At 39.4% G+C, this 25,518-nt stretch overlaps 1 protein-coding gene across 4 annotated transcripts in view; it reads left to right on the top strand.

The window, feature by feature from the left end:
- ggnbp2 (gametogenetin binding protein 2) overlaps positions 1-25,518 on the top strand; it is a 50,761-nt gene that overhangs the window by 20,275 nt on the left and 4,968 nt on the right. The window contains exons 3-13 of one of the 4 annotated variants that reach the window (XM_070857190.1): positions 4,354-4,607; positions 6,673-6,771; positions 9,980-10,108; positions 14,260-14,373; positions 14,542-14,745; positions 16,010-16,184; positions 19,094-19,285; positions 20,977-21,127; positions 22,109-22,234; positions 22,661-22,815; positions 23,305-23,547. In XM_070857190.1, the coding sequence (XP_070713291.1) occupies positions 4,354-4,607; positions 6,673-6,771; positions 9,980-10,108; positions 14,260-14,373; positions 14,542-14,745; positions 16,010-16,184; positions 19,094-19,285; positions 20,977-21,127; positions 22,109-22,234; positions 22,661-22,815; positions 23,305-23,547 (1,842 nt within the window). Of the gene's footprint in view, positions 1-4,353; positions 4,608-6,672; positions 6,772-9,979; positions 10,109-14,259; positions 14,374-14,541; positions 14,752-16,009; positions 16,185-19,093; positions 19,286-20,976; positions 21,128-22,108; positions 22,235-22,660; positions 22,816-23,304; positions 23,548-25,518 lie in introns of all 4 variants that reach the window. The other 3 variants (XM_070857189.1, XM_070857192.1, XM_070857191.1) reach the window with 3 other exon arrangements.

Raw genomic sequence — 25,518 nt, 5'->3', positions numbered from 1 at the left:
ATGTTGAAATAATGAAAGGAAAAACAATAGAAACATAGAAAATAGGTGCAGGAGTAGGCCATTTGGCCCTTCGAGCCTGCATCGCCATTGAATGAGTTCATGGCTGAACATGCAACTTCAGTACCCCATTCCTGCTTTCTCGCCATACCCCTTGATCTCCCTAGTAATAAGGACTACATCTAACTCCTTTTTGAATATATTTAGTGAATTGGCCTCAACAACTTTGTGGCAGAGAACTCCACAGGTTCACCACTCTCTGGGTGAAGAAGTTTCTCCTCATCTCGGTCCGAAATAGCTTACCCCTTATCCTTAGACTGTGACCCCGGTTCTGGACTTCCCCAACATTAATAAGAACATAAGAATTAGGAACAGGAGTAGGCCATCTAGCCCCTCGAGCCTGCTCCGCCACCCAACAAGATCACGGCTGATCTGGCCGTGGACTCAGCTCCACTTACCCGCCCGCTCCCCATAACCCTTAATTCCCTTATTGGTTAAAAATCTATATCTGTGATTTGAATATATTCAATGAGCTAGCCTCAACTGCTTCATTGGGCAGAGAATTCCACAGATTCACAACCCTCTGGGGGAAAAAAAAATTCCTTCTCAACTCCGTTTTAAATTGGCTCCCCCCTATTTTGAGGCTGTGCCCCCTAGTTCCAGTCTCCCCGACCAGTGGAAACAACCTCTCTGTCTCTATCCTGTCTATCCCCTTCATTATTTTAAATGTTTCTATAAGATCACACCTCATCCTTCTGAACTCCAACGAGTAAAGACCCAGTCTACTCAATCTATCATAAGGTAACCCCCTCATCTCCGGGATCAGCCTAGTGAAGTGTCTCTACCCCTTCCGAAGCTAGTATATCCTTAAGTAAGGTACCAAAACTGCATGCAGCACTCCAGCTGCGGCCTCACCAATACCCTGTACAGTTGCAGCAGGACCTCCCTGCTTTTGTACTCCATCCCTCTCGCAATGAAGGCCAACATTCCATTCGCCTTCCTGATTACCTGCTGCACCTGCAAACTAACGTTTTTGGGATTCATGCACAAGACCCCAGGTCCCTCTGCTCTAAAAGAGTTTCATGCACAAGACCCCAGGTCCCTCTGTACTGCAGCATGTTGTAATTTCTCCATTCAAATAATAATCCCTTTTATTATTTTTTTTTCCCAAGGTGGATGATCTCTCATTTTCTGACATTGTATTCCATCTGCCAAACCTTAACCCATTCGCTTAACCTATCTAAATCTCTTTGCAGCCTCTGTGTCCTCTACACAACCTGCTTTCCCACTAATCTTTGTGCCATCTGCAAATTTTGTTACACTACACTCTGTCCCCTCTTCCAGGTCATCTATATATATATATATATATATATATGTATTGTAAACAGTTGTGGTCCCAGCACCGATCCCTGTGTCACACCACTAACCACAGATTTCCAACCGGAAAAGGACCCATTTATCCCGACTCTCTGCTTTCTGTTCGCCAGCCAATTCTCTATCCATGCTAATACGTTTCCTCTGACTCCGCGTACCTTTATCTTCTGCAGTAACCTTATCGAATGCCTTTTGGAAATCTAAATACACCACATCCATCGGTACACCTCTATCTACCATGCTCGTTATATCAAAGAATTCCAGTAAATTAGTTACACATGATTTCCCCTTCACGAATCCATGTTGCATCTGCTTGATTGCACTATTCCTATCTAGATGTCCCGCTATTTCTTCCTTAATGATAGCTTCAAGCATTTTCCCCACTACAGATGTTAAACTAACCGGCCTATAATTACCTGCCTTTTGTCTGCCCCTTTTTTAAACAGGGGTGTTACATTAGCTGCTTTCCAATCCGATGGCACCTCCCCAGAGTCCAGAGAATTTTGGTAGATTATAACGAATGCATCTGCTATAACTTCCGCCATCTCTTTTAATACCCTGGGATGCATTTCATCAGGACCAGGGGACTTGTCTACCTTGAGCCCCATTAGCCTGTCCAGCACTACCCCTCCCCCCTAGTGATAGTGATTGTCTCAAGGTCCTCCCTTCCCACATTCCCGTGACCAGCAATTTTTGGCATGGATTTTGTCTTCCACTGTGAAGACCGAAGCAAAATAATTGTTTCCGGTCTCAGCCATTTCCACATTTCCCATTATTAAATCCCCTTTCTCATCTTCTAAGGGACTAACATTTACTTTAGTCACACTTTTCCATTTTATATATCGGTAAAAGCTTTTACTATCTGTTTTTATGTTTTGTGCAAGTTTACATTCGTAATCTATCTTCCCCTTCTTTATTGTTTTCTTAGTCATTCTTTGCTGTCATTTAAAATTTTCCCAATCTTCTAGTTTCCCACTAACCTTGGCCACCTTATATGCATTGGTTTTTAATTTGATACTCCTTTTATTTATTAAATAAAGGAAGCAGTTAAAGCATAGAATATTAGGATACAGAGGCAGAATATTGAGCAGCAAGTGTATAGCTATTGTGTTGAAACATTTATAATGCATTACATTTGAGGTGCTCTATGCATTTTTGATTACCATGTTTTATAAAAAGTTAATTTACTCGAACACAGGAATTAGCTACCTGGAATGTTTAGAGGATCTGAAGTTCTAAATTCTGGAGCAAAGGTGGTTAGGGGGGAGGGTCAAAAAGTTGATGAGATGTATAAAGGATTACATAGTGTTGATCAAATAAGCAGAGAAAGCTACTTAATAGGACCAGAAGATGTAAAATGTTAAACTTTTTGGAGTACATTTAAACACCAAAGTAAGATTTCTACTTGAAGATTGATAAACTTTTGCAATAATCTACCAGACAAAGTAGCACTCAACAGTGGTTGCTTAGCATGCAGTTGTATGCTAGCCATTTGCATGTACTAGAGGGAGTGTGCTTTGAACTCACTGGCCTTTTCTTCATCCATTTCTAGTACAAATTTCTGGTTTGCCTTGGTATTCTCCCAGGTTCAGTGGTGCTGGTCACTCCCATAAGATGATCCTTGTGTTTAGGAGTTCACCCGTACTGCCCAATATTTAGTTACTTGATCCATGACTACAGTGGTAACATACAATGTGACCCTCTTATCTAAACTGGATAGTGTCCATTGCATGTGCACAGATGTGGGCTTCTCATCTTCTGGTAGGTGGACTGATTCTCACTAATGACACGAGGTAGACTCTGAACAGTGAAGTTTTTATTTTACAGTAAAGTGAACATGCAGAATAACAAATAATAGCAAATTTTACCAACTTGATTTCGATCTTTCAAGATAAACTAATAATAATCATGCCACCCTGACATGGTTAGCGGGCCGAATATACTTGCTTTTGGTCATGAGAATCAGACCAAGAAATGCACTGAGCCTGATCGGCTTTATTGAGGCAAACTGCCTTGGCCATATTTGTACCTCTTGGATCTTAATAGTTGACTTCAAATATGTAACTTTGTTCTCCTCTTTGTGCCCACAGGAAGTGGGAGAGGCTTGACCTCTGACTGCTTCCTGGTCCAGGAGTTGGTCACTATGGATGATAATTATTGGCCATTGCCAATAGTAGATTCTTGCCCAACTGTCCATGATGTGAATGCAAGATTGAGCACCATCTTGTGTGAATGTCACACTGGAACCCTGAAATGTGATCATTAATTAACTCTTGTCCCAGGTTGTTGATGGATAACTGTTTTGATCGCTATCTCATTAACATGTCACTTCCTTTCTTGTCCCAATAGCTCCAACATTTCCTGATATAAGCATTGGGAGCAGGCTGTATCTTTGTAAATAACTTTGTCCTGAGCCTTAGTTCATAATCAAAAACCCATTGTAGCTTAAAACAAAAATCCCTCGTGTCAAATAATAATAATTGTTAATCATGACCAATTATATTTGTATTTTATAAATGAAAGGGACTTGATTGTTTTTCTCATCTGCAGTCTAAATATCAGTGAATATTTTTTTTAACTCTAGTTTGATTATTTGTGCATAAAGGTAATCTATTATTGCTTACCAGTTCCTACTTCATACTTGTATCATTTTCAAAGTCATTCCAAATTCTAATGTGTTCATTTTCTTCAGATTACTAGTTTTGATTCTGGTTGAGAGCTGGAACAGGGGTCTAGAATTAAGTTTGGTAGCTGTAAAATTGCATTTTGAAAAGCATAGCTGCTTTGTGTTTCTAATTCAAACCAGCCTAACTGGGTTATGTAAAACTTCTGTAACTTATAAAAGTCAGTAACCAAGATGGCCTGTAGTTTTTTTTTTAAACAAGGGTTTATCTTTATCAAGATCTCGTGCATTTATAGTAACATTTTAATTGTGTATAAATACTGCAAAATTGAGGTTAAAACACAACGATTTTGTTTCAGCAACATGGCATGCTCAAACAGCAAGACCTTAACATTGCTATGATGGTAACATCCCGTGAAGTCTTCAGTGCACTTTCTCAACTTGTTCCGTGTGTTGGATGTCGACGCAGTGTGGAGCGTCTTTTCTCTCAGCTAGTAGAATCTGGCAATCCAGCCTTGGAGCCACTTTCAGTGGGGCCCACAGGAGTTCTTTCAGTAACTCGTGCCTGCATGATGGATGCAAAAAAACTGTATACGTTATTTTATGTGCACGGGTAAGTGAATTCTTAAATTGAATTTTTATATCCATAAATACGCCATTGTACGATTAAAGGATTGTAAACTATTAATGTGATGATTTCCTGTCCATGCAGCGAGCATGGAAATTAGTTAATGGGTCTTGTTTTGATGAAGCCTATTGGTAGAGAACTTGTTGATGAAGCTGTGTGGCAGTGATTTAAACATCACTGGTGCTTGTTGTCACCCTGTCTGTGAAGCAGAAGTGGTTAAACCAGTTGTGGATAATTTAAAGCATAATCAGTCTTGAATATAGTATTGGCACTAAATCTGTAGCAAACAATCTATTATTATTGGAAAGGCTGCAAACTAGTGGTTGAATTTATATTTTAAAAATGGTTTCAGCTGCCATTTTGTTTGACTTAGCTAAATATATAGCTATTCAAATAACAAATGTACATTTTTCTAATTGTGCCATGCTGTTTATTTCCAGAGGCCTACCTATGTTTTGAAGGCATGGGACTTATTTTCACTTCCCCTGACCTTGGTGCTTTTAAAAATGTTTTTTGCCTGTTTCTAATTCCCCTCCCCCCCCCCCCCCCCCCGATTTTGTATTTTCGTCACTGCATACATTGAAGCCTGATCTACATAACATAAGAATTAGGAACAGGAGTAGGCCATCTAGCCCCTCGAGCCTGCTCCGCCATTCAATAAAATCATGGCTGATCTGGCCGTGGACTCAGCTCCACTTACCCGCCCGCTCCCCGTAACCCTTAATTCCCTTCTTGGTTAAAAACCAATCTATCTGTGATTTGAATACATTCAATGAGCTAGCCTCAACTGTTTCCTTGGGCAGAGAATTCCACAGATTCACAACCCTCTGGGAGAAAAAATTCCTTCTCAACTCGGTTTTAAATTGGCTCCCCTGTATTTTGATGCTGTGCCCCCTAGTTCTAGTCTCCCCGACCAGTGGAAACAACCTCTCTGCCTCGATCTTGTCTATCCCTTTCATTATTTTAAATGTTTCTATAAGATCACCCCTCATTCTTAACTCCCAACGAGTAAAGACCCAGTCTACACAATCTATCATCATAAAGTAACCCCCTCAAGTCCGGAATCAGCCTAGTGAATCGTCTCTGTACTCCCTCCAAAGTCAGTATATCCTTAAGTAAGGTGACCAAAACTGCACGCAATACTCCAGGTGCGGCCTTACCAATACCCTATACAGTTGCAGCAGGACCTCTCTGCTTTTGTACTCCATCCCTCTCGCAATGAAGGCCAACATTCCATTCGCCTTCCTGATTACCTGCTGCACCTGCAAACTAACTTTTTGGGATTCATGCACAAGGACCTCCAGGTCCCTCTGCACCTCAGCATGTTGTAATTTCTCCCCATTCAAATAATCCCTTTTACTGTTTTTTTTCCCCCCAAGGTGGATAACCTCACACTTTCCAACATTGTATTCCATCTGCCAAACCTTAGCCCATTCGCTTAACCTATCCAAATCTCTTTGCAGCCTCTCTGAGTCCTCTACACAACCTGCTTTCCCACTAATCTTTGTGTCATCTGCAAATTTTGTTACACTACACTCTGTCCCCTCTTCCAGGTCATCGATGTATATTGTAAACAGTTGTGGTCCCAGCACCGATCCTTGTGGCACACCACTAACCACCGATTTCCAACCCGAAAAGGACCCATTTATCCCGACTCTCTGCTTTCTGTTCGCCAGCCAATTCTCTATCCATGCTAATACATTTCCTCTGACTCTGCGTACCTTTATCTTCTGCAGTAACCTTTTGTGTGGCACCTTATCTCTGTCTTGCTATTCACACATGCGGTTGCATTTTATCAAATGATAGATGATTGTAGAAAGACAGGCATGCGAAACAAAGAGCAAGTTATTTTAGATTTTATTTTCTTCCCTGATCCAATGAGTCCCAGCTGGAAAGATTTGAAATGGAGAATGGTGTACAAGATACATAATTCGATAGAGAAGTCAGGTACTATCTGTAAAGCACCACAGGAGTTTGCCTAGCATTGGAGAATATTTTTGATTTGCCAATGAATGTTCTGTACAGTAAGTTCTGACTAATTTCTTCTTAGGTCCAAACTAAATGAGACGATCGATGCAATTCCTAAAAGTAAAAAGAACAAAAGATGTCAATTACATTCGTTAGATACGCACAAGCCAAAACCTTTGGGGTAAGTAATACCTACAGTTCTGTACTAAATTACAATCTCTGGTATATTTTAAAAACAACATTTCTATGCCAGAGTAAAATCTTTTTGGGTTACATGTTCAATCTGATCTGTTTCAGCTACTGGAGACCTGGATTTTAATGGCTCTTGAATGTGGTTATTAAATCAGGAAAAACTGACCTTTGTTGGTCAGAAGTTATTGGTGTGTGTTACTTTTAGTTGGTTCATTGAGTTATTTTGGTTACAATGTGGGACATTTCGGATACGAATGGAGTTGAGGGGGAGCTGAATAGAGGGGGAAACTAAATGGGGGGGAGGAGAGGGGGAGCACTTCCGGCCGGGCACTTCGGGCCGGGCCCGCACGCAGCAGATGCTGGGCTGCCACAGACGCCGACCCTTTGGGCAGGGCCCGTCCCCAGCAAGAGGCCAGGTGGGCCCCGTCGCTGCTGAGGATTTCGGGCGCCATCGAGGACTATGGGCGGGGCCCGCACGCAGCTGACAACGACTACTCTCCGGGCGGAGCCTGCCCCCAACGAGAGGCTGGGCGGGCGGGCCCCGCCAACGACGAGGTAAGCAGTGTTGGGCCACTCGGCCCGGGATAGGGACGATGTCCCTTCGGCCAGGGATAGGGTGGTTGCCCGGAGACAGGACGCGCTGGGAATACCGTGCACGTGCGCCGCCTCCACTGCCGGCACTGTTTTTGGCGCAGGGCTGTAGCTCCGCCCCCTGGCTGTAGCAGCGCCAAGCTGGAAATGGGTCTACAGCTATCGGAGAATCGCGAGGTAAGTATTCGGTGCAATTTTTGTTCTACAAATTAGACGGGCCTCTTCGATGTGCACCATTCTAGCGGGAGTCTGAAATTTGAGCCCTGAGACTTGGGACAATGGCTACAGGACGGTATTACTGGAGGTTGGGTATGACAACACATGCTTGTTTATCCAAGAATTGATGCTTGCCATCATTCAGTACAGAGGCAAGCAGCTGTTGCTGAACAGTTGAAACTAGTGGAACAACTGTTCAGTAAGCTATATTGTGGCAGCAGGATGGTGGAAATGTACTCAACCACACTTGTTTGGCCAATGATTGATGTGGATTGGGGTGAGGAGACAGAGGGTAAGATAATCTCGAGGCTGAGTTAGCTCCAAATTGATCTACCTGCTGACAAGATTAAAACTGGGTCCACCACCTGTGGTAGATTGTACTCTACTCTAATACCTGAGGCAAATGGCTTCACAGTACTTGGGGCCACTGTTGATTGGCTCATTAATGGGACCTGGAAGGGTAAAGCTGAACTGAATGCTGGGATATTTTCCACTTGATTCCAGATAAATCTTCGTCAGTATCCTAATGCACTGGTTCTCAAAATTTACAAGGAAATCTGACTTGACATTCCAGTAGCTACTCATCATAACTTCCCAACGATACTAGCAGCTACTTAAAGGAAAATAGTGGTGATTATTTTAGAAATTGCCTTATTCAGACTTGGATATAATATGCTGATAAATCGACACATACAGAAGCGTTTAAAGATTTTGATGAGATGGGCAGAAACCTGCTCCCTGGGATCCCAGTTTGAAAACCTTGTGTCTTAAGGTAGTCCTGATTGGACAAGCAGTGGGATATTTAACGGTGCTTTGTGTTGTTAAGCTCTATGGTCTCAGCTAGTTGAACATTTGCCATACCGGTCGGTGTATAAGACTAAGTATTGCCAACATTGGCTGGAGCTCTCTAGATTTGGGTAAGTGTATGCTTTCTGGGAGGAGAAGGAAGCATGTAAATCATAACATTTTACAGCACTGAAAGGTCAGTCAGCCTGTTGTCTCTACTGTTGGTTTTATGAAAATGTACACTTGTTTCCATTCCTGGCCTTCTCCCATATCTTTTTTCAAATATTGTTCCAATTCCTTTAAGTTATTGTGGATTTTGTTCCCACTTTTTTTTGGCAAGACATTCCATGTTCTAACTGTTCTTTTTGTGATCTTGAATTTATGCCGAGTGGAATTAATTTTTCCCAATTTGCCTTGCCCTAAGCATTTTGAACATTTTAATGAGGTTTCTTAATCTTTGACAATGCAAAGCCCCTGTCTCTTCTCAACTAAAGCATCTCATCCATGGTATCCTAGTAAGTCGATTCTGCACCCTCTCAATGGACTTTATAATCTACTTGTCCTTCCACTTTTAAAGATTTGTATATCTGAACCTTTACATTTGTCTGCATCTCTACTTCAGTATATATGTCTTATTTATCCTCGCAAATATAACAACATACATGAAATGCAAGGTATGTGGGATTAAACAGCATAGCTTCCTGCTCAGTGTCCCATAGTAGATCAACATATGTAGCTAGCTATATAATAGTCTCAAAGTGTACAGTTAGTGTTAGTGACAGCACCACCAAGTGGTAAAGTTTGATCATTGAGCTCATATATACTTTATTGTGCTGAGTGGTTTGAACTACAAACTACTGAAAAGTAGATTTTATGCAAATTATAGTTTCTGTTATGGAACCACCTATTGAATAGCATAAATTGGCAGTTGAGTGCTTTTGACTCCATTTATTAAGAACATTTTCAAACCAAGTTACATTACGTTTGTACGTGCATTTAAAAAAAAACTCAAGTTGACTTTTATTTAAAAAATGATCCTGCACTTAAGGCCTACACTGCCAGCAGTGAGGGGGTGTCTGGCTGGCCTGTCTTCAGGTCGGGTGCTGATACAGCTTCAGCTGGTTACAAACAGATGTGCCCAGAGATTCTGACGAAGGGTCGTCGACCCATAACGTTAACTCTGTTTTTCTCTCCACAGATGCTGCCTGACCCGCTGAGATTTCCAGCATTCTGTTTTTATTTCAGATTCCAGCATCTGCAGTATTTTGCTTTTGTGTTTGCCCAGAGATTCAGTTGTCTTCTTTCTTTGGTATGCCTCTTCAGAAAAACAGACTCAAGATTGACAACTTAAGAGTAGGGAATTGAAACCACATTCCAACATCTTGATGTCATGGTGTATAATAGGCTGGTGTTCCAAAGCAAAATGCCATTTAACATCTTGTGTTAAGTTATTTGAAGTCTGAAATTTGTGTTTCAGAATGCAGTAAAAGTTGTAGGATTTGGTATCTTGCTTTAATACACTTGATGAACATCTTTATAGGTGAAGGGCAGAAAGATGTTTGCATGAATGATCCTGAGCCTGTTAACTCTTCTGCAAATTACAGTGAAGGGAACAGTGGCAGTGGAAACGCAGAGAGAGCACTAGGGTCAGATAAGAAAAGTAATGGAGACAGCAAGAAGGAAGTCAGATGTAGCATCCTTTTTCACTTTGGACCTTTTCAGCCACCACACAGGTAACAGGGAGATAAACATAGAGGTAGTTTATTTGAGGTGCATAGTACTCTTATGAAGATTAACTTGTCATGTCAATACCTTGCTTTCAAACAAATTTATAAAAGCATTACCGTCAAACACCATTCCTTTTACAAAGTACATTGTTGATAACTGCTATTGCTGAATGTTGATTTACTGTCTTGGCTTAATGCTTATTAAATTAACTTCAAAAATGGCTATTTTCAAAATAAACATGCAGAAACTTGCTTTTAGAAATTGGTCAGTAGCCAACATGAACTTTAGCAATGGGTTGATACTGGTTTGATAGCTAGTATACAAAATAGCATGACATAACTCCGATGCCTGTTCAACTTGTAACTTGCTCTATCTGATGGCAGAAGGACAGGTTAAAGGGGGTTTGGGGTGGGGGGGGGGGAATAGAAATGATCATTTTATTGCCAGTGGTATGGCTAAACCTTTTTCAAAAAAGTAAACCTTAAAGCTTCCCTAATCATGCACCAATAGGTTAAAATAGCAGTCAGTGCATTTGAAAGCCAGCTTTTCACACCCCAGAGACATAACCTTCCGAATGTTGGTCATCATTGTTTTGGGGACCACAGGTACCCATTAATTCTATTTATATTCTTCCAGTTAAGATATGTTCTGTCAAGACTTGATCTTCCCTATTGCCACCAACCCCAAATGAAGGTACTGTATTGATTTTGTGGGTACAGTTCCATGCATGCTGGTAGCCCTCTGATCCTTTGTGCAAATGGCTGATGTTTAAGATTAATATTGGCAGATTTTTAAGCAAGGGAAGATCACAGCTTTATCTGTCTTTTTGTCCATGCATCCATACTTGTTGGCAGGACTTACCGGGACAGCAATCGGGTGGAAACCCTGGCTGACTTTTCTTCTCCCCCTTTATTTAAAAAAACAAAAATTGTCTCCAAGCAAATTTTTATGTCATTGGAGATCAGAAAACTTGTACAGATGAGGCATCAAAGCTGTGGTTCCGTAATAGTGCATTTGGAAAGAAATAACTTGCATTTATATAACGCCATTCATAACCTCAAGCCATCTCGAATCGCTTTAGATCCAATGAAGTACTTTTGAAGTGTAGTCACTGTTGTAATGTAGGAAACTTACTTCTGTAGTTGTAATTTACTTGCGCACACAATTCAGATTGCTTGGGAAAGCTTGTAAGCTGATTGCACTTTGGCCACCAGACTTGAAGGATGATGGGGAATTGCTAGTTAAAACAACCTGAACTTGGTATTATGCTTAAGCAGTCCTGACCCAAGAAGTTATAAATGCACTAGTTAGTTTAGTATAGCTACCCCAGTGTATATAGTTCCAGTAAAGTGTATTTCTCACCACTTAAAATTGGTATTGGTGGCTAAGTTGCAAATTTATGCTGCCAGTGGTTTGCATAGCAACTGATAAGAAAATCAAGTCAGATTGGTTTCTGAACAATGCTGATTTTGGAAATGATCTGAATTAATAAAACTAGTGGCAAACAAAGTTGTATTTCTGCCCAAATTTGAACTCTGGTCTAGCATTTCTCTGCCGTAACTTGTTGAACACTCTTCTATCACATTTTGCAGTATTGAATTTTGTCATTTCATCTCTATATGTAGAAGCCTGTTTCAATATTGGTTACCTTACTACTGAGATCTTCTGGAAAGATTATTATTAGTAGTAGCAAATTGTTGGGTTTAAAAAAAAAAATACAAGGGCAAGTAATTAGATTATCTTGAACTCTGGTTTTGGAAGGGAATAAATATCCAGTGAATTTCCAAGAAATGCTGGCCAGCAAAATGACCTCTGGTGCTCCTAAAGTGGGGAAACATCCACTTTGAATTTTTTTCATATATGTAGTTAAAACAATCTATGCCTGAAAACCTATACTAATATGAACCAGAACTTTGCCCATATAGTAATGCTTCAGAATGAACTTAAAATAATAGAATCCAAGAGTAGAAGATATATTCACAATGATGAGGGTTGAGACTTGATTTGCCTTGCTGCAAGAATAGAGGAAATTAAGAATACTTTTTTAAACCTGGAATTGCAAGAAAATTTTTAGTAAGACCCATTATACTTTGCAATATATAGCCTTTGATTCCATCTAGTTTTCCTCTGTTTCCCCATACAAAAAACAATCTATTTGGTTTGTGTTCTGACTTGTGTTTTACAAAGCATACTGCATAGGTTAAAGGTCTGGTAACACCGTATGAGTGATTGTGAAGGTATTTCCTCTTCAATGGTCAAACAATGTGATTTGATCATTAGTGATTGGGATTAATTTTGGTGTAGGGAATCATAGTGCATTTATGTTGCAGCTTTGGGGTTGTGCTGTGGTGATGTGATGGGGCAATTAACTGATTTTTCTCTTGACAAGGCAACAATATGCTGCAGCCTTGACAATGTCTTGGCAAACTGTTTTCTGATGCGATGTTCAAAGATGGCCTCAGCCACAGGTTCTCATCACTTTTTTCATGCTATTTTGACATTTTATTTTGTACAAGGTGGATAACTGGAGAAATAAAACTAAATTATGTATGGGCTGCTCCTTGACCTCTGGTTCTCTTTTAAACCAAATACAATTTAACACTTCTAAAGGGATGGTGTTCTATAAATTCTCCCTCTAGATTCAAAACTGCCTATGTAGTTGAATTCCCTTAATTGGAATAGGTAGACTTCAACTTTTTTTTCGATGTTTTAAATGTCAAGTACAGCACAATGTCATTTTATTTGAACAGTATAATACCATTGTATGATATAATCCAGACGTATATTGAAAATGACTTGGGCTTGTGCAGAAAAATTAGTTGAGTATGATTTTAGTTAGCAGTCTCAAGATAAAGGAACTGATTTGAGAAAAGGCCATTTCGTCAATTCAAGTCATTTCTCCAGTATATTGGCACTCCCGTGGCATTAAATTGTGCTGTGAATAACCATTATTTTGGTAGATTATTTTAACCATTTATCATTCAGTAAGGTTTACCTGATTTGTTCTAAATTTGATCTTCAGTCCTGCTTTCTTAGCCTATTTTGAAGTAATATGGATTTATCTTGGGTCAGTGATGACATGCTCATTTGATTTAGAAGGTTGTGGGTTCAAGTGCCACTCCAGAGCCTTGAGCACATAATCCAGGCTCAACCAACACCACCGCTAAAACAAATGAGGAAATACTGTAGATGCTGGAAATCAAACAAAAACAGAAGATGTTGGAAACATTCAGCAAGTCAGATATGGCATCTGTGGAGAGAAGGAAAGTTTAACATTTCAGGTATTTGCCATTCATCAGAAGTAGCTTCTCCATAGATGCTGTGCCTGACATGCTGAGTTTCCAGCACAACCAGATTATCTGGTAATTTATCTCATTGCTGTTTGTGCGGCCTTGCTGTGTTTGCCTAAAACAAAAATGAATACTCTTCAAAATTATTAATTGACTGAAGTGCTTTGGGATGTCCTGAAGATGTTAAAAGCACTATATAAATGCAAGTTTATTTCTTATATGTTTTCCTTCTCTTACCACATCCTCCCCTAACCCATCATCTTTTCTAGACTTTAAACTTCAACTTTAATCCTTCCTCGGAGATCATCCCATTTACACTTTTTGGTGTTTTTAATACCCTTCCTAATGTAAGCATTTAATGACTTGTAAGCAAAGCCCAGTGGTTTGTAAAACTTGGCAAAAGGTCTGTAATTTTGTATTCTGTTCTGGTTTTGTATCTAGCTTTTTAAAATTGTTTCACCACAATGGACATTGGGTAATGCTCAACATCACTCCCAGGGTATTCAAGTTTTCTTTGGGATTGGAAATCTTGAGCTACCAAATGATGATTTTAATAGCAAATTACAGCTCCATGCATTATATAGCATGAATCAAATGTTTGTACAGAGTTTAAGTATTTTTCCCCTTGTTATGGGTATTCAGTATCTGATGGGTGCAAATAAAAACAGTGACACTTGCATATGACTATCAGTATTTTGTTCTGAGATTATGACCTAACTCTAGTTCTGGAAAACATCACTCCAGATTTGAGGCAAGTTTGAATAATTATTGTCCAGCACTAATTCTAGTGGTGTGTATTTTAACTGGTCCAGATGCTTTTTGTATTTGTTTGCCAAAAATCATAGATTATTTGTTTCTATTAACAGGGGTTGCTGGATGGATGTGTGGGAACTAATGTCCCAGGAATGTAGGGATGAAGTAGTATTAATTGACTCCAGTTGTCTTTTGGAAACACTAGAGACTTATCTACGGAAACACAGGTTTGTAATAAAGCATGGATGCTGCATGTTGTTTTGTGCAGAATTTACGATTGAAATGAATTAGATGTAAATTAGTCAAAAGCTGTTGAGTATTGGGGGGGGAAGTCCCAGCATTTATCTATTCAACTGTAATGAATGTTAAATTTGTCACGTTTCTTATTCTTGCAGGTTTTGCACAGATTGTAAAAATAAAGTGCTGCGAGCATACAACATTCTCATTGGGGAATTGGATTGCAGCAAGGAAAAGGGCTACTGTGCAGCTCTCTATGAGGGACTACGTTGCTGTCCCCATGAACGACATATCCATGTTTGTTGTGAGACTGACTTCATTGCGCATCTGTTGGGCCGTGCTGAGCCAGAGTTTGCAGGAGGGTATGAGTATGTAATTTGCTAGAGTGGGATATCTAGCGCTTTCTAAAAAATAATTATTTTCTCTAGGCATGATGCATGTGTGAAACAATTGACTGAATTTGTTTGTAACTTCCATGCAGTGATCTAGATCTGAACCAGGTAGACTGCTATCTTGAGGGATGAAACTGAGAACATCTGTGCCACACCAGCAACACTAAGATATGGGAGCAGGTTGCCTGTTTCCATGATCAAAAAGGAAGTTGTGAATGGCTTAAAGGTTCTTTTAGAGAGCATTCATTCTCTCTCGTAGGCATTGGTCCAGAACTCGCCACAAATTGGCAATACAGCTCAGGTTATAATAGCTGGTCTAGAAAGCGGTGAAATCATAATGCAAGATTGTGGTGTCTTGTTAGGATGTAATAAAGGAGAACTGAGGTTGAGTAGCTAAAAGGAAAAGATTCTAATTTGAAGCAAGAAATCATACAACATTGGCTTTTTAGGGGTTATTTCTGGTTCTTCTATGGTATTGAGCAGCTCACTGGGTTGGTTGGGGCTAAGAAAATAGGAAAATGTCATGGCACTTGCAGGGCAGCATGGTGGTAAAGAAATTTGTTAGCATTTTTTAGTTTCCTGGTTTCCATAGTGTCGTTGATTTCAGTAGACTCTTAAGGCCTTGGTTTTAAATCCTACCATGCTTTCTTAGCAAGTTCAAATGCCAATAATGCAACAATATTCTTGACACCTGGTGTTGCCAAAGTGTTAACGAACAAAACTGCATAGTTTATGTATTTGTCATTAACCTAATTTGAAAATGTCAGCCAAAATGAGCGGGCAGATTGAGCATCTGACAACACTTCTGATAGAAAATTTTGGAAATGGCTGGGATACAGAACGGCTCCCATAGAAAGTGCCCCAAAAATAGGTGTAGGAAAAATCCAGGCTATTAAATCGCTTCTGCAGTAGATCCTTGTAGATTGGTGTGTTGCACCAGGTCACCTGAATGCTAAATTGAATCTAATTAGTTCTTCAGTCCTGACACAGTACAACATACACATGGTGAGGTTCTTGTATAGTGAGCATTTTGACTCTTTGCTGGAGCAGTCTTTTTCATTTTGTTTATATAAATTCAAATGTCACAATGTGGTCAAGAACAGTAGCTAACATTTCTAACTGCATAACTGCACTATAACTCTCCATTCAGAAGCTATGTTGAAGCTGTTATGCTATCACTATAGTTGGGAACAACTGCTTTAAATTGTAACCTAACCAGTCTTATTGCTTCTAGGCGGAGGGAGAGGCATGCAAAAACTATAGACATTGCACAAGAAGAGGTCCTTACATGTCTTGGTATTCATCTGTATGAACGCTTGCACAGAATTTGGCAGAAGTTACGAGCTGAAGAACAGACATGGCAGATGCTCTTCTACCTTGGTATTGATGCACTGCGCAAAAGCTTTGAGGTACAGTCTTAAATTGCTAATGTAAAATGGCAATTTATAAAAGCCATTTATTAAGACTGAATATTCTAAAATTAGAAGTAATACTTTCACAAGCTCTTTTTTATATTTTCCTGCATTTTATCGAAACAAATGAAAATGGCAATGTCATTACAATGAATTGGCAGTGTCAGCAGTATTGTAATGGGGAAACCAAACCAATGCCAGGCACCTCCTTAGGGGAGAGAAAAATTAAAGAACGTACCCCAGGTCAGACATGCTTTGTTCTGACTGGAACAGTAGCGGCATTGGCACAGGTCAGGTCTTTCTCTTCCCCCAACTCCCCCCTCATTCCTCCACCCATGCCGCAACTGATGAATTACAGTTTGGGGAGAAGAAAGCACAGGAAATTTTCAAAATTTCTAATGCAATTTATTTTATTTGGATTGCATTCGAGCCAATAAATATTCAGTCGATACCCAATTAAAGTTTTATGATTTGGACATGTTAGTAACTCTTGCATTTTCACAGTGACGTAACCCATTCCTATTTAATGCGAAAGTACTTGTTGAGTTATTTCTGATTAACTGTTGCTTTTATTTTCATAGTTTACAGTTTCAGGTAATTTACATTGGGCTTTCATTTGAATTTCTTCTCCCCTTCCCCTCTCCCGAAGTCATTGACTGCTAGGGTATGGTTCCATGAGCACTGGTCATTTTCTGCTACCTTGTTTGTGTAGCTATTATTCATGTGCAGCCTTGATCAATATCCAGTTGATTGCAGGAGGGGCATTGCAACTGAACTTGATCCATCCTTATTTGACATCCACATGCACTTAGCAGGGGTGGCTGGATAGTAATTAGAAACCTTGGGCTCCCTTGTTCTGTAGTTCAGCCATTTGGTTAAATTGAATAAGCCACTAATGGTGCAGAGTTTTAAGATGTGGAGTGGTAGGGATGGTGGTCTCAGTTTGTCAATTCCTGCATGTTTAAATTCCAGAAATTTACTTTATGAAATTCTATACCAAATTCCAGCAGTCAATTACTTCAGGAGAGGGGAAGGGGAGAAGAAATTCAAATGAAAGGCCAATGTAATTTACCTGAAACTGCAAACTATGAAAATAAAACTATAAAACTATGAAGCATTTGAAGTAACTACAGCTAGTTTTGAGAAATTATAGGTATCAAATTTAACACAAGCTAGACAAATGGTAGCACTTTAATTAATGTTTTGGCCAACTACAGTAGTATTAGCAGGGAGTTGTTTTTCTAGGCGTTGACTGAAAGATTCCTGCTTCAATTCTTGCCAAGTGCTTGAAGCTTCATGACTTGGACATAGCCAAAAATATACAAATCTGCTTTTCTTGGTCTCCAACTGCAACCAAATTGACCCCCCCCCCCCACCCACAGAGATAAATGAGGGAAAAAAATATATACTAGAATTTCCCCCCGAAGTTTTTCATTGCAGAAAATGCAAGTACATTGACTCTCTGGTCCTTGTATGATTGGCCTAAAAAAGGAACCTAAAATACCAATGGGTTTTAAAAATATATGTTTGAACTTCCACACACTGTTATTGAAGGCCAAGAGATGAAAGGGATAGGCTTCTAAAATATGAGACATGTTGGCATTTGAAAGCATAGTTCCAAGTTGGAGATTTTATTGGTGACCAGAGTGATTTGAGTATACTATTACACCAAATGATGTATATCTGGTCTCTGCCACCTTGTTTCTAATCAGTGAAGGGGTTATAATGGGCTCAAAATTGTCCAGGAGTTGCTCTGGTTTTTTTTTGTTGGAGCAACTTGATTTTTCTGGAGTATCTTTAAAAATCTCCATTTTGCACATTCAATTTGCACCAGTGTAAGTGAGTTAGTTATGATTTTTTTTAAGTTCAGTTTTTCCTCAAAAGTGGGTGTAACCAACCACCTATGCCAGTTTTGGCCATTTAGACCACTGGCCAGCTAATAGTTACTCCAAATCGACTTAGGCTAGCGTATATGGCCACATCAGAAAACCCTTGCGGAGAGTTAAGAAATCAGCGCAGGTAGGTACATTGGAGGCCATTCGGCCTGGGATAGGGGTGGGAGGCCAGCAGAACTTAATGACTTGACTAAAGAATGTGAATAGGATCAAACAGCTATACAGGACATTATATGACAAACTTCGCAAAGTTAATTTACTAGACAACAGAAGCATAAATACAAAAATAAAAGATAGTTGAATTAAATTACCCTAATCTCGCAACTAATTTAAACAACTATTTGTTTGCAATGATTATACTGGGCCAAAATTGAGCCCATATCTAAAAATCTACTTCAATAAAAATGTTCCTCCATCACTTATGTTCTTTCACAATTGCACCAGGTGAAAAGGCTTGATAAATGGTCACCACTATTCAAGAGATGAAACATATTTACATAATTTTTTCAAAATATTCAAAAGTCCAGGAAAATGGCAAGCCATTAAGCAAGTTCAAAAATAGCTACAGTGCATAAAATTTCAAACCTGAGGTCGATTGCACCAGGACGCCACTCGACCAGGGCTAGGGGTGGGCATCGGGACCCACACACAGTGGCTGGGGCGGAGTAACTGCACATGTGGGAACGCTCCACTGCGCATGTGCAGACGTCCCGGCACTGTTTTCAGCGCAGGACGCTGGCTCCACCCACGCTGCGCGAAGACCAAGGAGAGGCTGGATAGTGGCCAAAGTGGGGAGCGTTTTTTTTCCCTTTGTTTTCTTTTTCTCTCCCTGGTGCATTTATCAATGGAGAAAAGCAGCACGTCTCCAGTAAATGCGCCGAAAAAAGTAGTGAGCCAAATTTGAGCCCAAAAACTCTTTTGGTGAAATGGGTGCATAAATCTTAATTTGAAATTTTGCTTTTATAGACGTAACTTTTTAATGTTTAAAAATAAACAAACTTTATTCTGCAGATGGCAATTGAAAAAGTACAAGGTATTAGTCGACTGGAACAGCTTTGTGAGGAGCTCTCTGAAGAAGAGAGAGTTCGAGAGCTAAAACAAGAAAAGAAGCGTCAAAAACGGAAGAACAGGCGTAAAAATAAATGCGCCTGTGAAATATCTACCCCGCTTCAGACTCCAGGAGAAGCTAAAGCCCAAGAGGAGGTGGGTAGAATATTAACTTTCAAATTGTTCAATTGATCAAACACTTCCTTTGCTCTGAGATATCTTGCCTCTGCTGTACATCCTTTTTCTTTCTGAAACTGGCAGTGGTCAAACTGATTCATGAACTATGTATATGGAATCACTAACCAGAATATGCCTATTACTACTGTGGTGTATTGATTGTTAAGGGACATTAAACATTATATTCTTGCATATTAGTTTTGTATTCATGGTGTCCTACCTTTCAGGTCTTGATGATAATTGTTGGAAAATATTTTCTCTCACTTGCCTAATTGGGACTGCCTGTTCACTATAATGTCCAAGGACACAATGACTGATTTGATTGGATTGTATGTTACCAAGGCACTGAACCAGTCAACGCTGCTGTTTATATTCCACACAAGCAGTAGTCCTAATCTGATGTACATGCTCTGTACCTATAATCACTAACTGTCTATCTAACCTATTCTCAAATGTTGACATGATTTCTGCTCCTTTGGTAGTGTACTCCTCAACCTCGCAACTCAAAGTTTCTCCATCTTAAATCTCTTGCACCTAATCTTTTATTCATGAACCTTGTTTTAGATCCCTCAACCACCGGAAGCAGTTTTTCCATTTACCCTGTCTCATTTCTTCAGAATTTTAAACATCTCTTTCCAAATCTCTGCATCATTATCTCTCTCCAATGAAAACAGCACCAGTTTTTCTAAGTTTGCTTTTGTATTTGTATTTCCTCATACCAGGCAGTATCCTAGTGAATTTGTGCATCAGCATCATATCCAATCAGCCATGATCTTGTAGAATGGTGGAGCAGGCTCGAGGGGCCGAATGGCCTACTCCTATTTCCTATGACGTGTCTACATTGTGGAGCCCAAAACTCCACTTGGTACTTCCATTGTGATCTTACTATGGTTTTACATAGATTCACTGCTACATCTTGCCTTTTTTATATTTTGTACCTCTTGCCATAAAACCCAGTATTCCTTGAGCTTTTGTATGGTCGTATCCACTTGAGGTGCAGCTTTTAAAGTCTTGTGAACCTGAATCCACCCCTCCAAATCTTTCTGCTCTGGCACATCACCCAACCAAAATGTATCACCTCACACTTAATGATATTTAATTCCATCTGCCAGTTTTTTGTCCATTTTTTTTCATAATATCTGCAGTTTCGTTTGGTCATATATTTACTCTGCATCCTATTTTAGTATTGTCGACAAATTTGGACACCATTCCCTCTAACTATATCCAAATCATTGATGTACACAGTGAAGTCTTCCCAGAACAGAACCCAGTGGGGCACTGCTGCCCACTTCCAGCCACTGGAAAAACTGCCTTTAACTCCGTTTCCTTCTAATCAGTTTTTAAATTCAATTTTCTACCTTCACCCTAGTGTGGTATCTTGTCAATGGCTTTTGAAAGTCATGTGCACCACATCCACTGCATTTACTCCATTTACTATATCTGTCACCCCTATAAAACTTGGGTTTGTTGAGGACGACCTTCCTTTCTGAAATCCATGTTGGCTGCTTCTAATTTTTTTTCTTCAGGTGTTAAATTTACAGACCTGTAATTATTTGGGACAAGTCTCCTTTTTAGCTGCTCTCCAGTCCTCCTGGGAGATGATTATTCTCAATGGAATTGTTTTCTAGGGCAATCTTTTTAATTGGATGCTGTATATAATGTCATTCCAGACAACATCTGAGTCCGTAGAGAGTAGCTGTAAAGATTGTGGCAGCCTGGAAGATGCTAATGGTAGAGTTGAAGTAATTGTTACAAATGAAAGTACCTCATGCACATGCCCTGGCAGTGAAAATCTCCTTGGATCACCTAAAACAAAGAAAGGTATGTACACTGTTTTTCCCACTGTTTGCAGAAGAATATCTTGGCAATTCTGAGAAGCTCTGAGAAGTAAAATTCACCAATGGTGTTAGATTCTGTGTTGGAGATGAAGGTGACTGACTGACTTTTCTAATGCCCCTTTTTTTAATGAGTGCTGAGCCTGTGAGAACATGTCTGTTTCTAGGTGTTTGCTGTACTTGCTTTGGCCTTTGTTTAGAGCAAAGGATTTGGATTATCCTGGTAGCCTATTGAACAATAATTGAATTTGTACAGTACTATTTTATCTGGAGAAATGTCCTAAAGTACTCTTAATTACAATTAATTCTTTGAAGTGTCATTGGTGATTGCAGCAGATGATTTCTGCACAGATGAATCATTGGCTAATCTATTTTTTGTCTTGATCATTGGGGAACAATGTTGGTCAGGACACAGACTCCCTGCTCTTTCACTACTGCTATAGGATCGTTAATGTCTATTGGAGCAAACAGGGCCTCTGTTTATTGCATCATCTGATTGGATGCCACCTGCTGATGTAGCACAACTTCAGCAGTGCACTGAAATGTCTGCCTAAAGTGGACCTTCTGACTCCAATTAAATTGCTACCAAGCTGACTGGGCAGATGTTGCACAAAGTTTGTTTGTAGGCCAGGCAACAACTGAAGACACAATACCTCAGGTTGCTGTTACAAATCTAGCAATGCCCCTTTGGAGCCAAAGCCATTCAGATTCCAGACTGTATTGTGGTATATTTGTACCAAACTTGATGGGCAAAGGTGAAGAAGATAACTGAAGAAATAAAATGTTTAAACTGCAAACTTACCATCACCAGCTCAGTAAATAGTGAAGATAATAAACAAGTAGTTGTACCCAATACTAAACTGACAAGACGAAAGACTGATTTTCCAACCAAGATTTAATCTTTAAAGCAGTATTGTGGATCCAAGTTGCATTAAAGTTTCTCCCTGATATGTTTGTTTTCACTCAGGTTTATCTCCACATTGTAATGGCAGTGACTGTGGTTACTCGTCAAGCATGGAGGGCAGTGAAACTGGTTCCCGAGAAGGCTCTGACGTGGCTTGCACTGAAGGTATCTGCAATCATGATGAAACAGGTTAGTGCTGTAACAAAATTCTTGAGAATATTAATGGAAACACCATCTTATTACCTTTACAATTATTTGAATGAATGGACAAAGTCCATGGGGCTGATATATTATAAATTAAGCTGTCAAGATTTCTGCTTAGCTTTAAACTAGACTTGATTTTCTTTTTTTCTAAACTTCTAAGTTGGGCAGTGAAATTACTTTAATCTGTGGTGTACAGTTGCTATTGGGTTTTAAATTATGCTAAATAAGTTGGATAGAAATCTGCCCCCCAAAACTTTTTTGTGCATATTTCAAGGACCCATGATGAAGGTGGCGTAAAGGTATATTCTGCATCATAGTGCTGCTTGCTTACAGCACCCAGTCCAATTATTTTGAGATTGGTAGAAATCAGTAAGTATATAAACATAGTTAACGTTTTTGCACTCTTGTCAGGAGACGACACTTGTGTACATCACTGTGTGGAGGACAAAGAGGAGGATGGTGTGGACAGTTGTGTAGAATGCTGGGCCAATGCTGCTGAAGAGAACACAAAAGGCAAAAACAAGAAGAAAAAGAAGAAAGGCAAAGGTGCAAAATGTGACGATGATGTAAGTATTTTGGTGGTTTTAAGCAGTTCTGTTGGTGTTTCTGGAAAATATAACTGTCTTAAATATTTTATTTTGGCCTCTTGCCCTTCCTTGTCAGAAGTAGGACAGTTGTTACTAAGGTGTTCCAGACTTTGCAACTGTTTGTGATACCTACTCCAGTCTCTTTCAGAGATTGATACGTTTTTAGATGCCTAGATTTTAACACTTGCATCTGTAATGAGCACAATCATTCCAGAATTATTTTCAAATTAGGCAAGTTATTTCCTCTCTAGGTTACTGAAACTTTCCTATCCTCGAAGGAACATGGAGAATGACTACACCGCTTCAGCACATTGTGTCCAAGGTTTTGGTTATCCTAGCCTCTTATTTGAGCCTGACATTTCCTGAGATGACTAGACATCTGTCTGATTTTAACTTCTATGTATCCAATAAGGAATTTTCAGTGAAAGGCTCTAAAATTTGTAATTTTTTCCTATTTTTTTTCTCTAGAGTGAAAATGCTGGAGATTGTAACATGGACCTAAGCAGACAAGAGAACTTGGGTAATGCTTTTCATAATGAGTTCCACCATGACAAAACCAAAGATAGCTGTAACTCATTAGAGAAAGGTGGTCAGCAGCCAGCTTGGGTGGCACAGATTCTGTCAGAAAAGAATTTTTCACAATCTTCACAAATTCCACCACCCTGTCTGCCTGATTGGGGAAGAGGCTCAAAAACCTTAAAGGAATTACTTGTAAGTATGACTGTTGTAACACTCAATGTTTAAATACTTAAATTATTTTCTTATTTAATAGTCATTTCTCATCAGTAACTTGCTTTATATTTCAGGAGAAAAATTAGAACTGTGCTTTACCTATTGTTTCTAGACTTTGTAAACTTACTACTGTAGATGTTTATACATAGTGATTCTTCTACTTTTCTTCCAATCTACACTTTGTAAAAATGAGCTTGTTGCACTCGAGTACAAATTTATATTCTTTTACAATCCTACCACTGAAGTATTATCAACAGAAGTGAACAAATTGATCCAAATGGTTGTAGGAAATGTGGATAAATTCATTGGTATTTTAAAAGTTGGGGTGGGGGAGAGCATATTTTCTACCTCCAATATGAGAATTAAAATTCTCCTGCTTAACAATACAAAATTGGCCAATTTAAAAAAAAAAAAAATTACACCAGAAACTATACTTGTCAATTAAACCTTTTAAATGAAATTTGACTTGATAGAGTAAATTTAGTTTCAGTGGCTACATACTCAATGTAAGAATTGGGGAAATGTGCGTAATTCCAATGTAACTTGCCTTTTTGCAAAATCACACTACTGATTTAAGGCAGTAGAATAATGCAATTTTTCCTTTTTTGATAAGCGAGTATAACCCCAAAATGTATAAATCAATTTAAATAAGACAAGAACATGGCAATTGCATTTGTTGTTCCTATATATTGTCCTCCAACACATTCATATGTGTGTGTGTGTGTGTATATATATATATATATATATGTGCTGTTAGATTGTGATTATAAATCTGTGATTTTAATTGTGGGGAGTGGGGTGGACAGGAGTCTGTCAGCTCTGTTGTGCTCGTGCCAAATATCAGGTTGCAAAATACATATCCTGGCTGACTACCACCATTCTTGGGTTTCTTGAAAGAAGCCCATTGCACCATTTGTTCATTTTAATTGTTTAGTCCAACAGTCCTTCCAAATAGTCACTGTTCAAGAGGAAAAATAAAATACAAAATCCATGGTGCTTTTGTTTCCATACTAACTTTGATCAAGTTAATCTACAGTAATTGGAAAGATTAGCTATAATTGTTTGTTTTTGATACAAGTTGATAATTTTTGGTGGATTCCCTTTGTTGGATGGCCTGTCTTTTGACTTGTAATTTAACACAGGAAATCTTGGAAATCAAATCAACCAGCGATTGTAGTGAAAAGTTAGATTAGCCCTTTTGCATATAGACCAGTTGTCAGAATTGAAGTGTTAAACACAAGTGGAAAAAATGATATTGCAAAAAGAGGATGTTTATGGTTTGATCTCTTTTCAAATCATCAGCAAAGCTTGGAACCTTTTTTTCCCTCTTGGGATTTTGGAAATCCACACTTTTTTTTATTGCCCATCCCTAGTTTCCCCGAAGGTGGTGGTGGTGGGCTATCTCCTTGAACCTCTGCTGTCCTTGTGCTAATGGTGCTCCCATATGTTGGGTAGTAAAGTCCAGTATTTTGACCTAGTGACTATTAAGGAACGGCAGCATATGTCCATTGGATTGTTGTGACTTTGAAGGAAACTTTGTAGTAGCGTTCCTATGATATTGATTCTTTTGTCCTTGTTAGTGGTAGTGGTTGCAGGACTGAGTGATGCAATTGAAGTAAGCTTGGTGAGGTGTTGCAGAGCAGCCTGTAAATAGTATATAATACAGCCACAGTGCACCAACAGTAAAGGGGCTGGATATTGCCCAGTGACAGGAGTGCTGATCAAGCAAACTGGTGTGGAACTTGGGATTGTTACATATTTCATCACACTCCTGACTTGAAATTTTGAGGGGTCAGGAAGTAAACCACTCAAGGGTCTAATCCTCTAACCCCACTCTTGTAGCCACATTGTTGGTATGGCTGTTCCGGTTAAACTTCTGGTCAGTGGTGAGCCTCACTGTTGGTGAGGCAGTGGTCATAACATAACAGGAGCAGGAGTAGGCCATTTGGC

This window comes from Pristiophorus japonicus, chromosome 16 (assembly GCF_044704955.1).
Source record: "Pristiophorus japonicus isolate sPriJap1 chromosome 16, sPriJap1.hap1, whole genome shotgun sequence".
Lineage (NCBI taxonomy): Eukaryota > Metazoa > Chordata > Chondrichthyes > Pristiophoridae > Pristiophorus > Pristiophorus japonicus.
The sequence above is the reverse complement of the archived record's forward strand: the minus strand, read 5'-3'. Positions and strand labels throughout refer to the sequence as shown.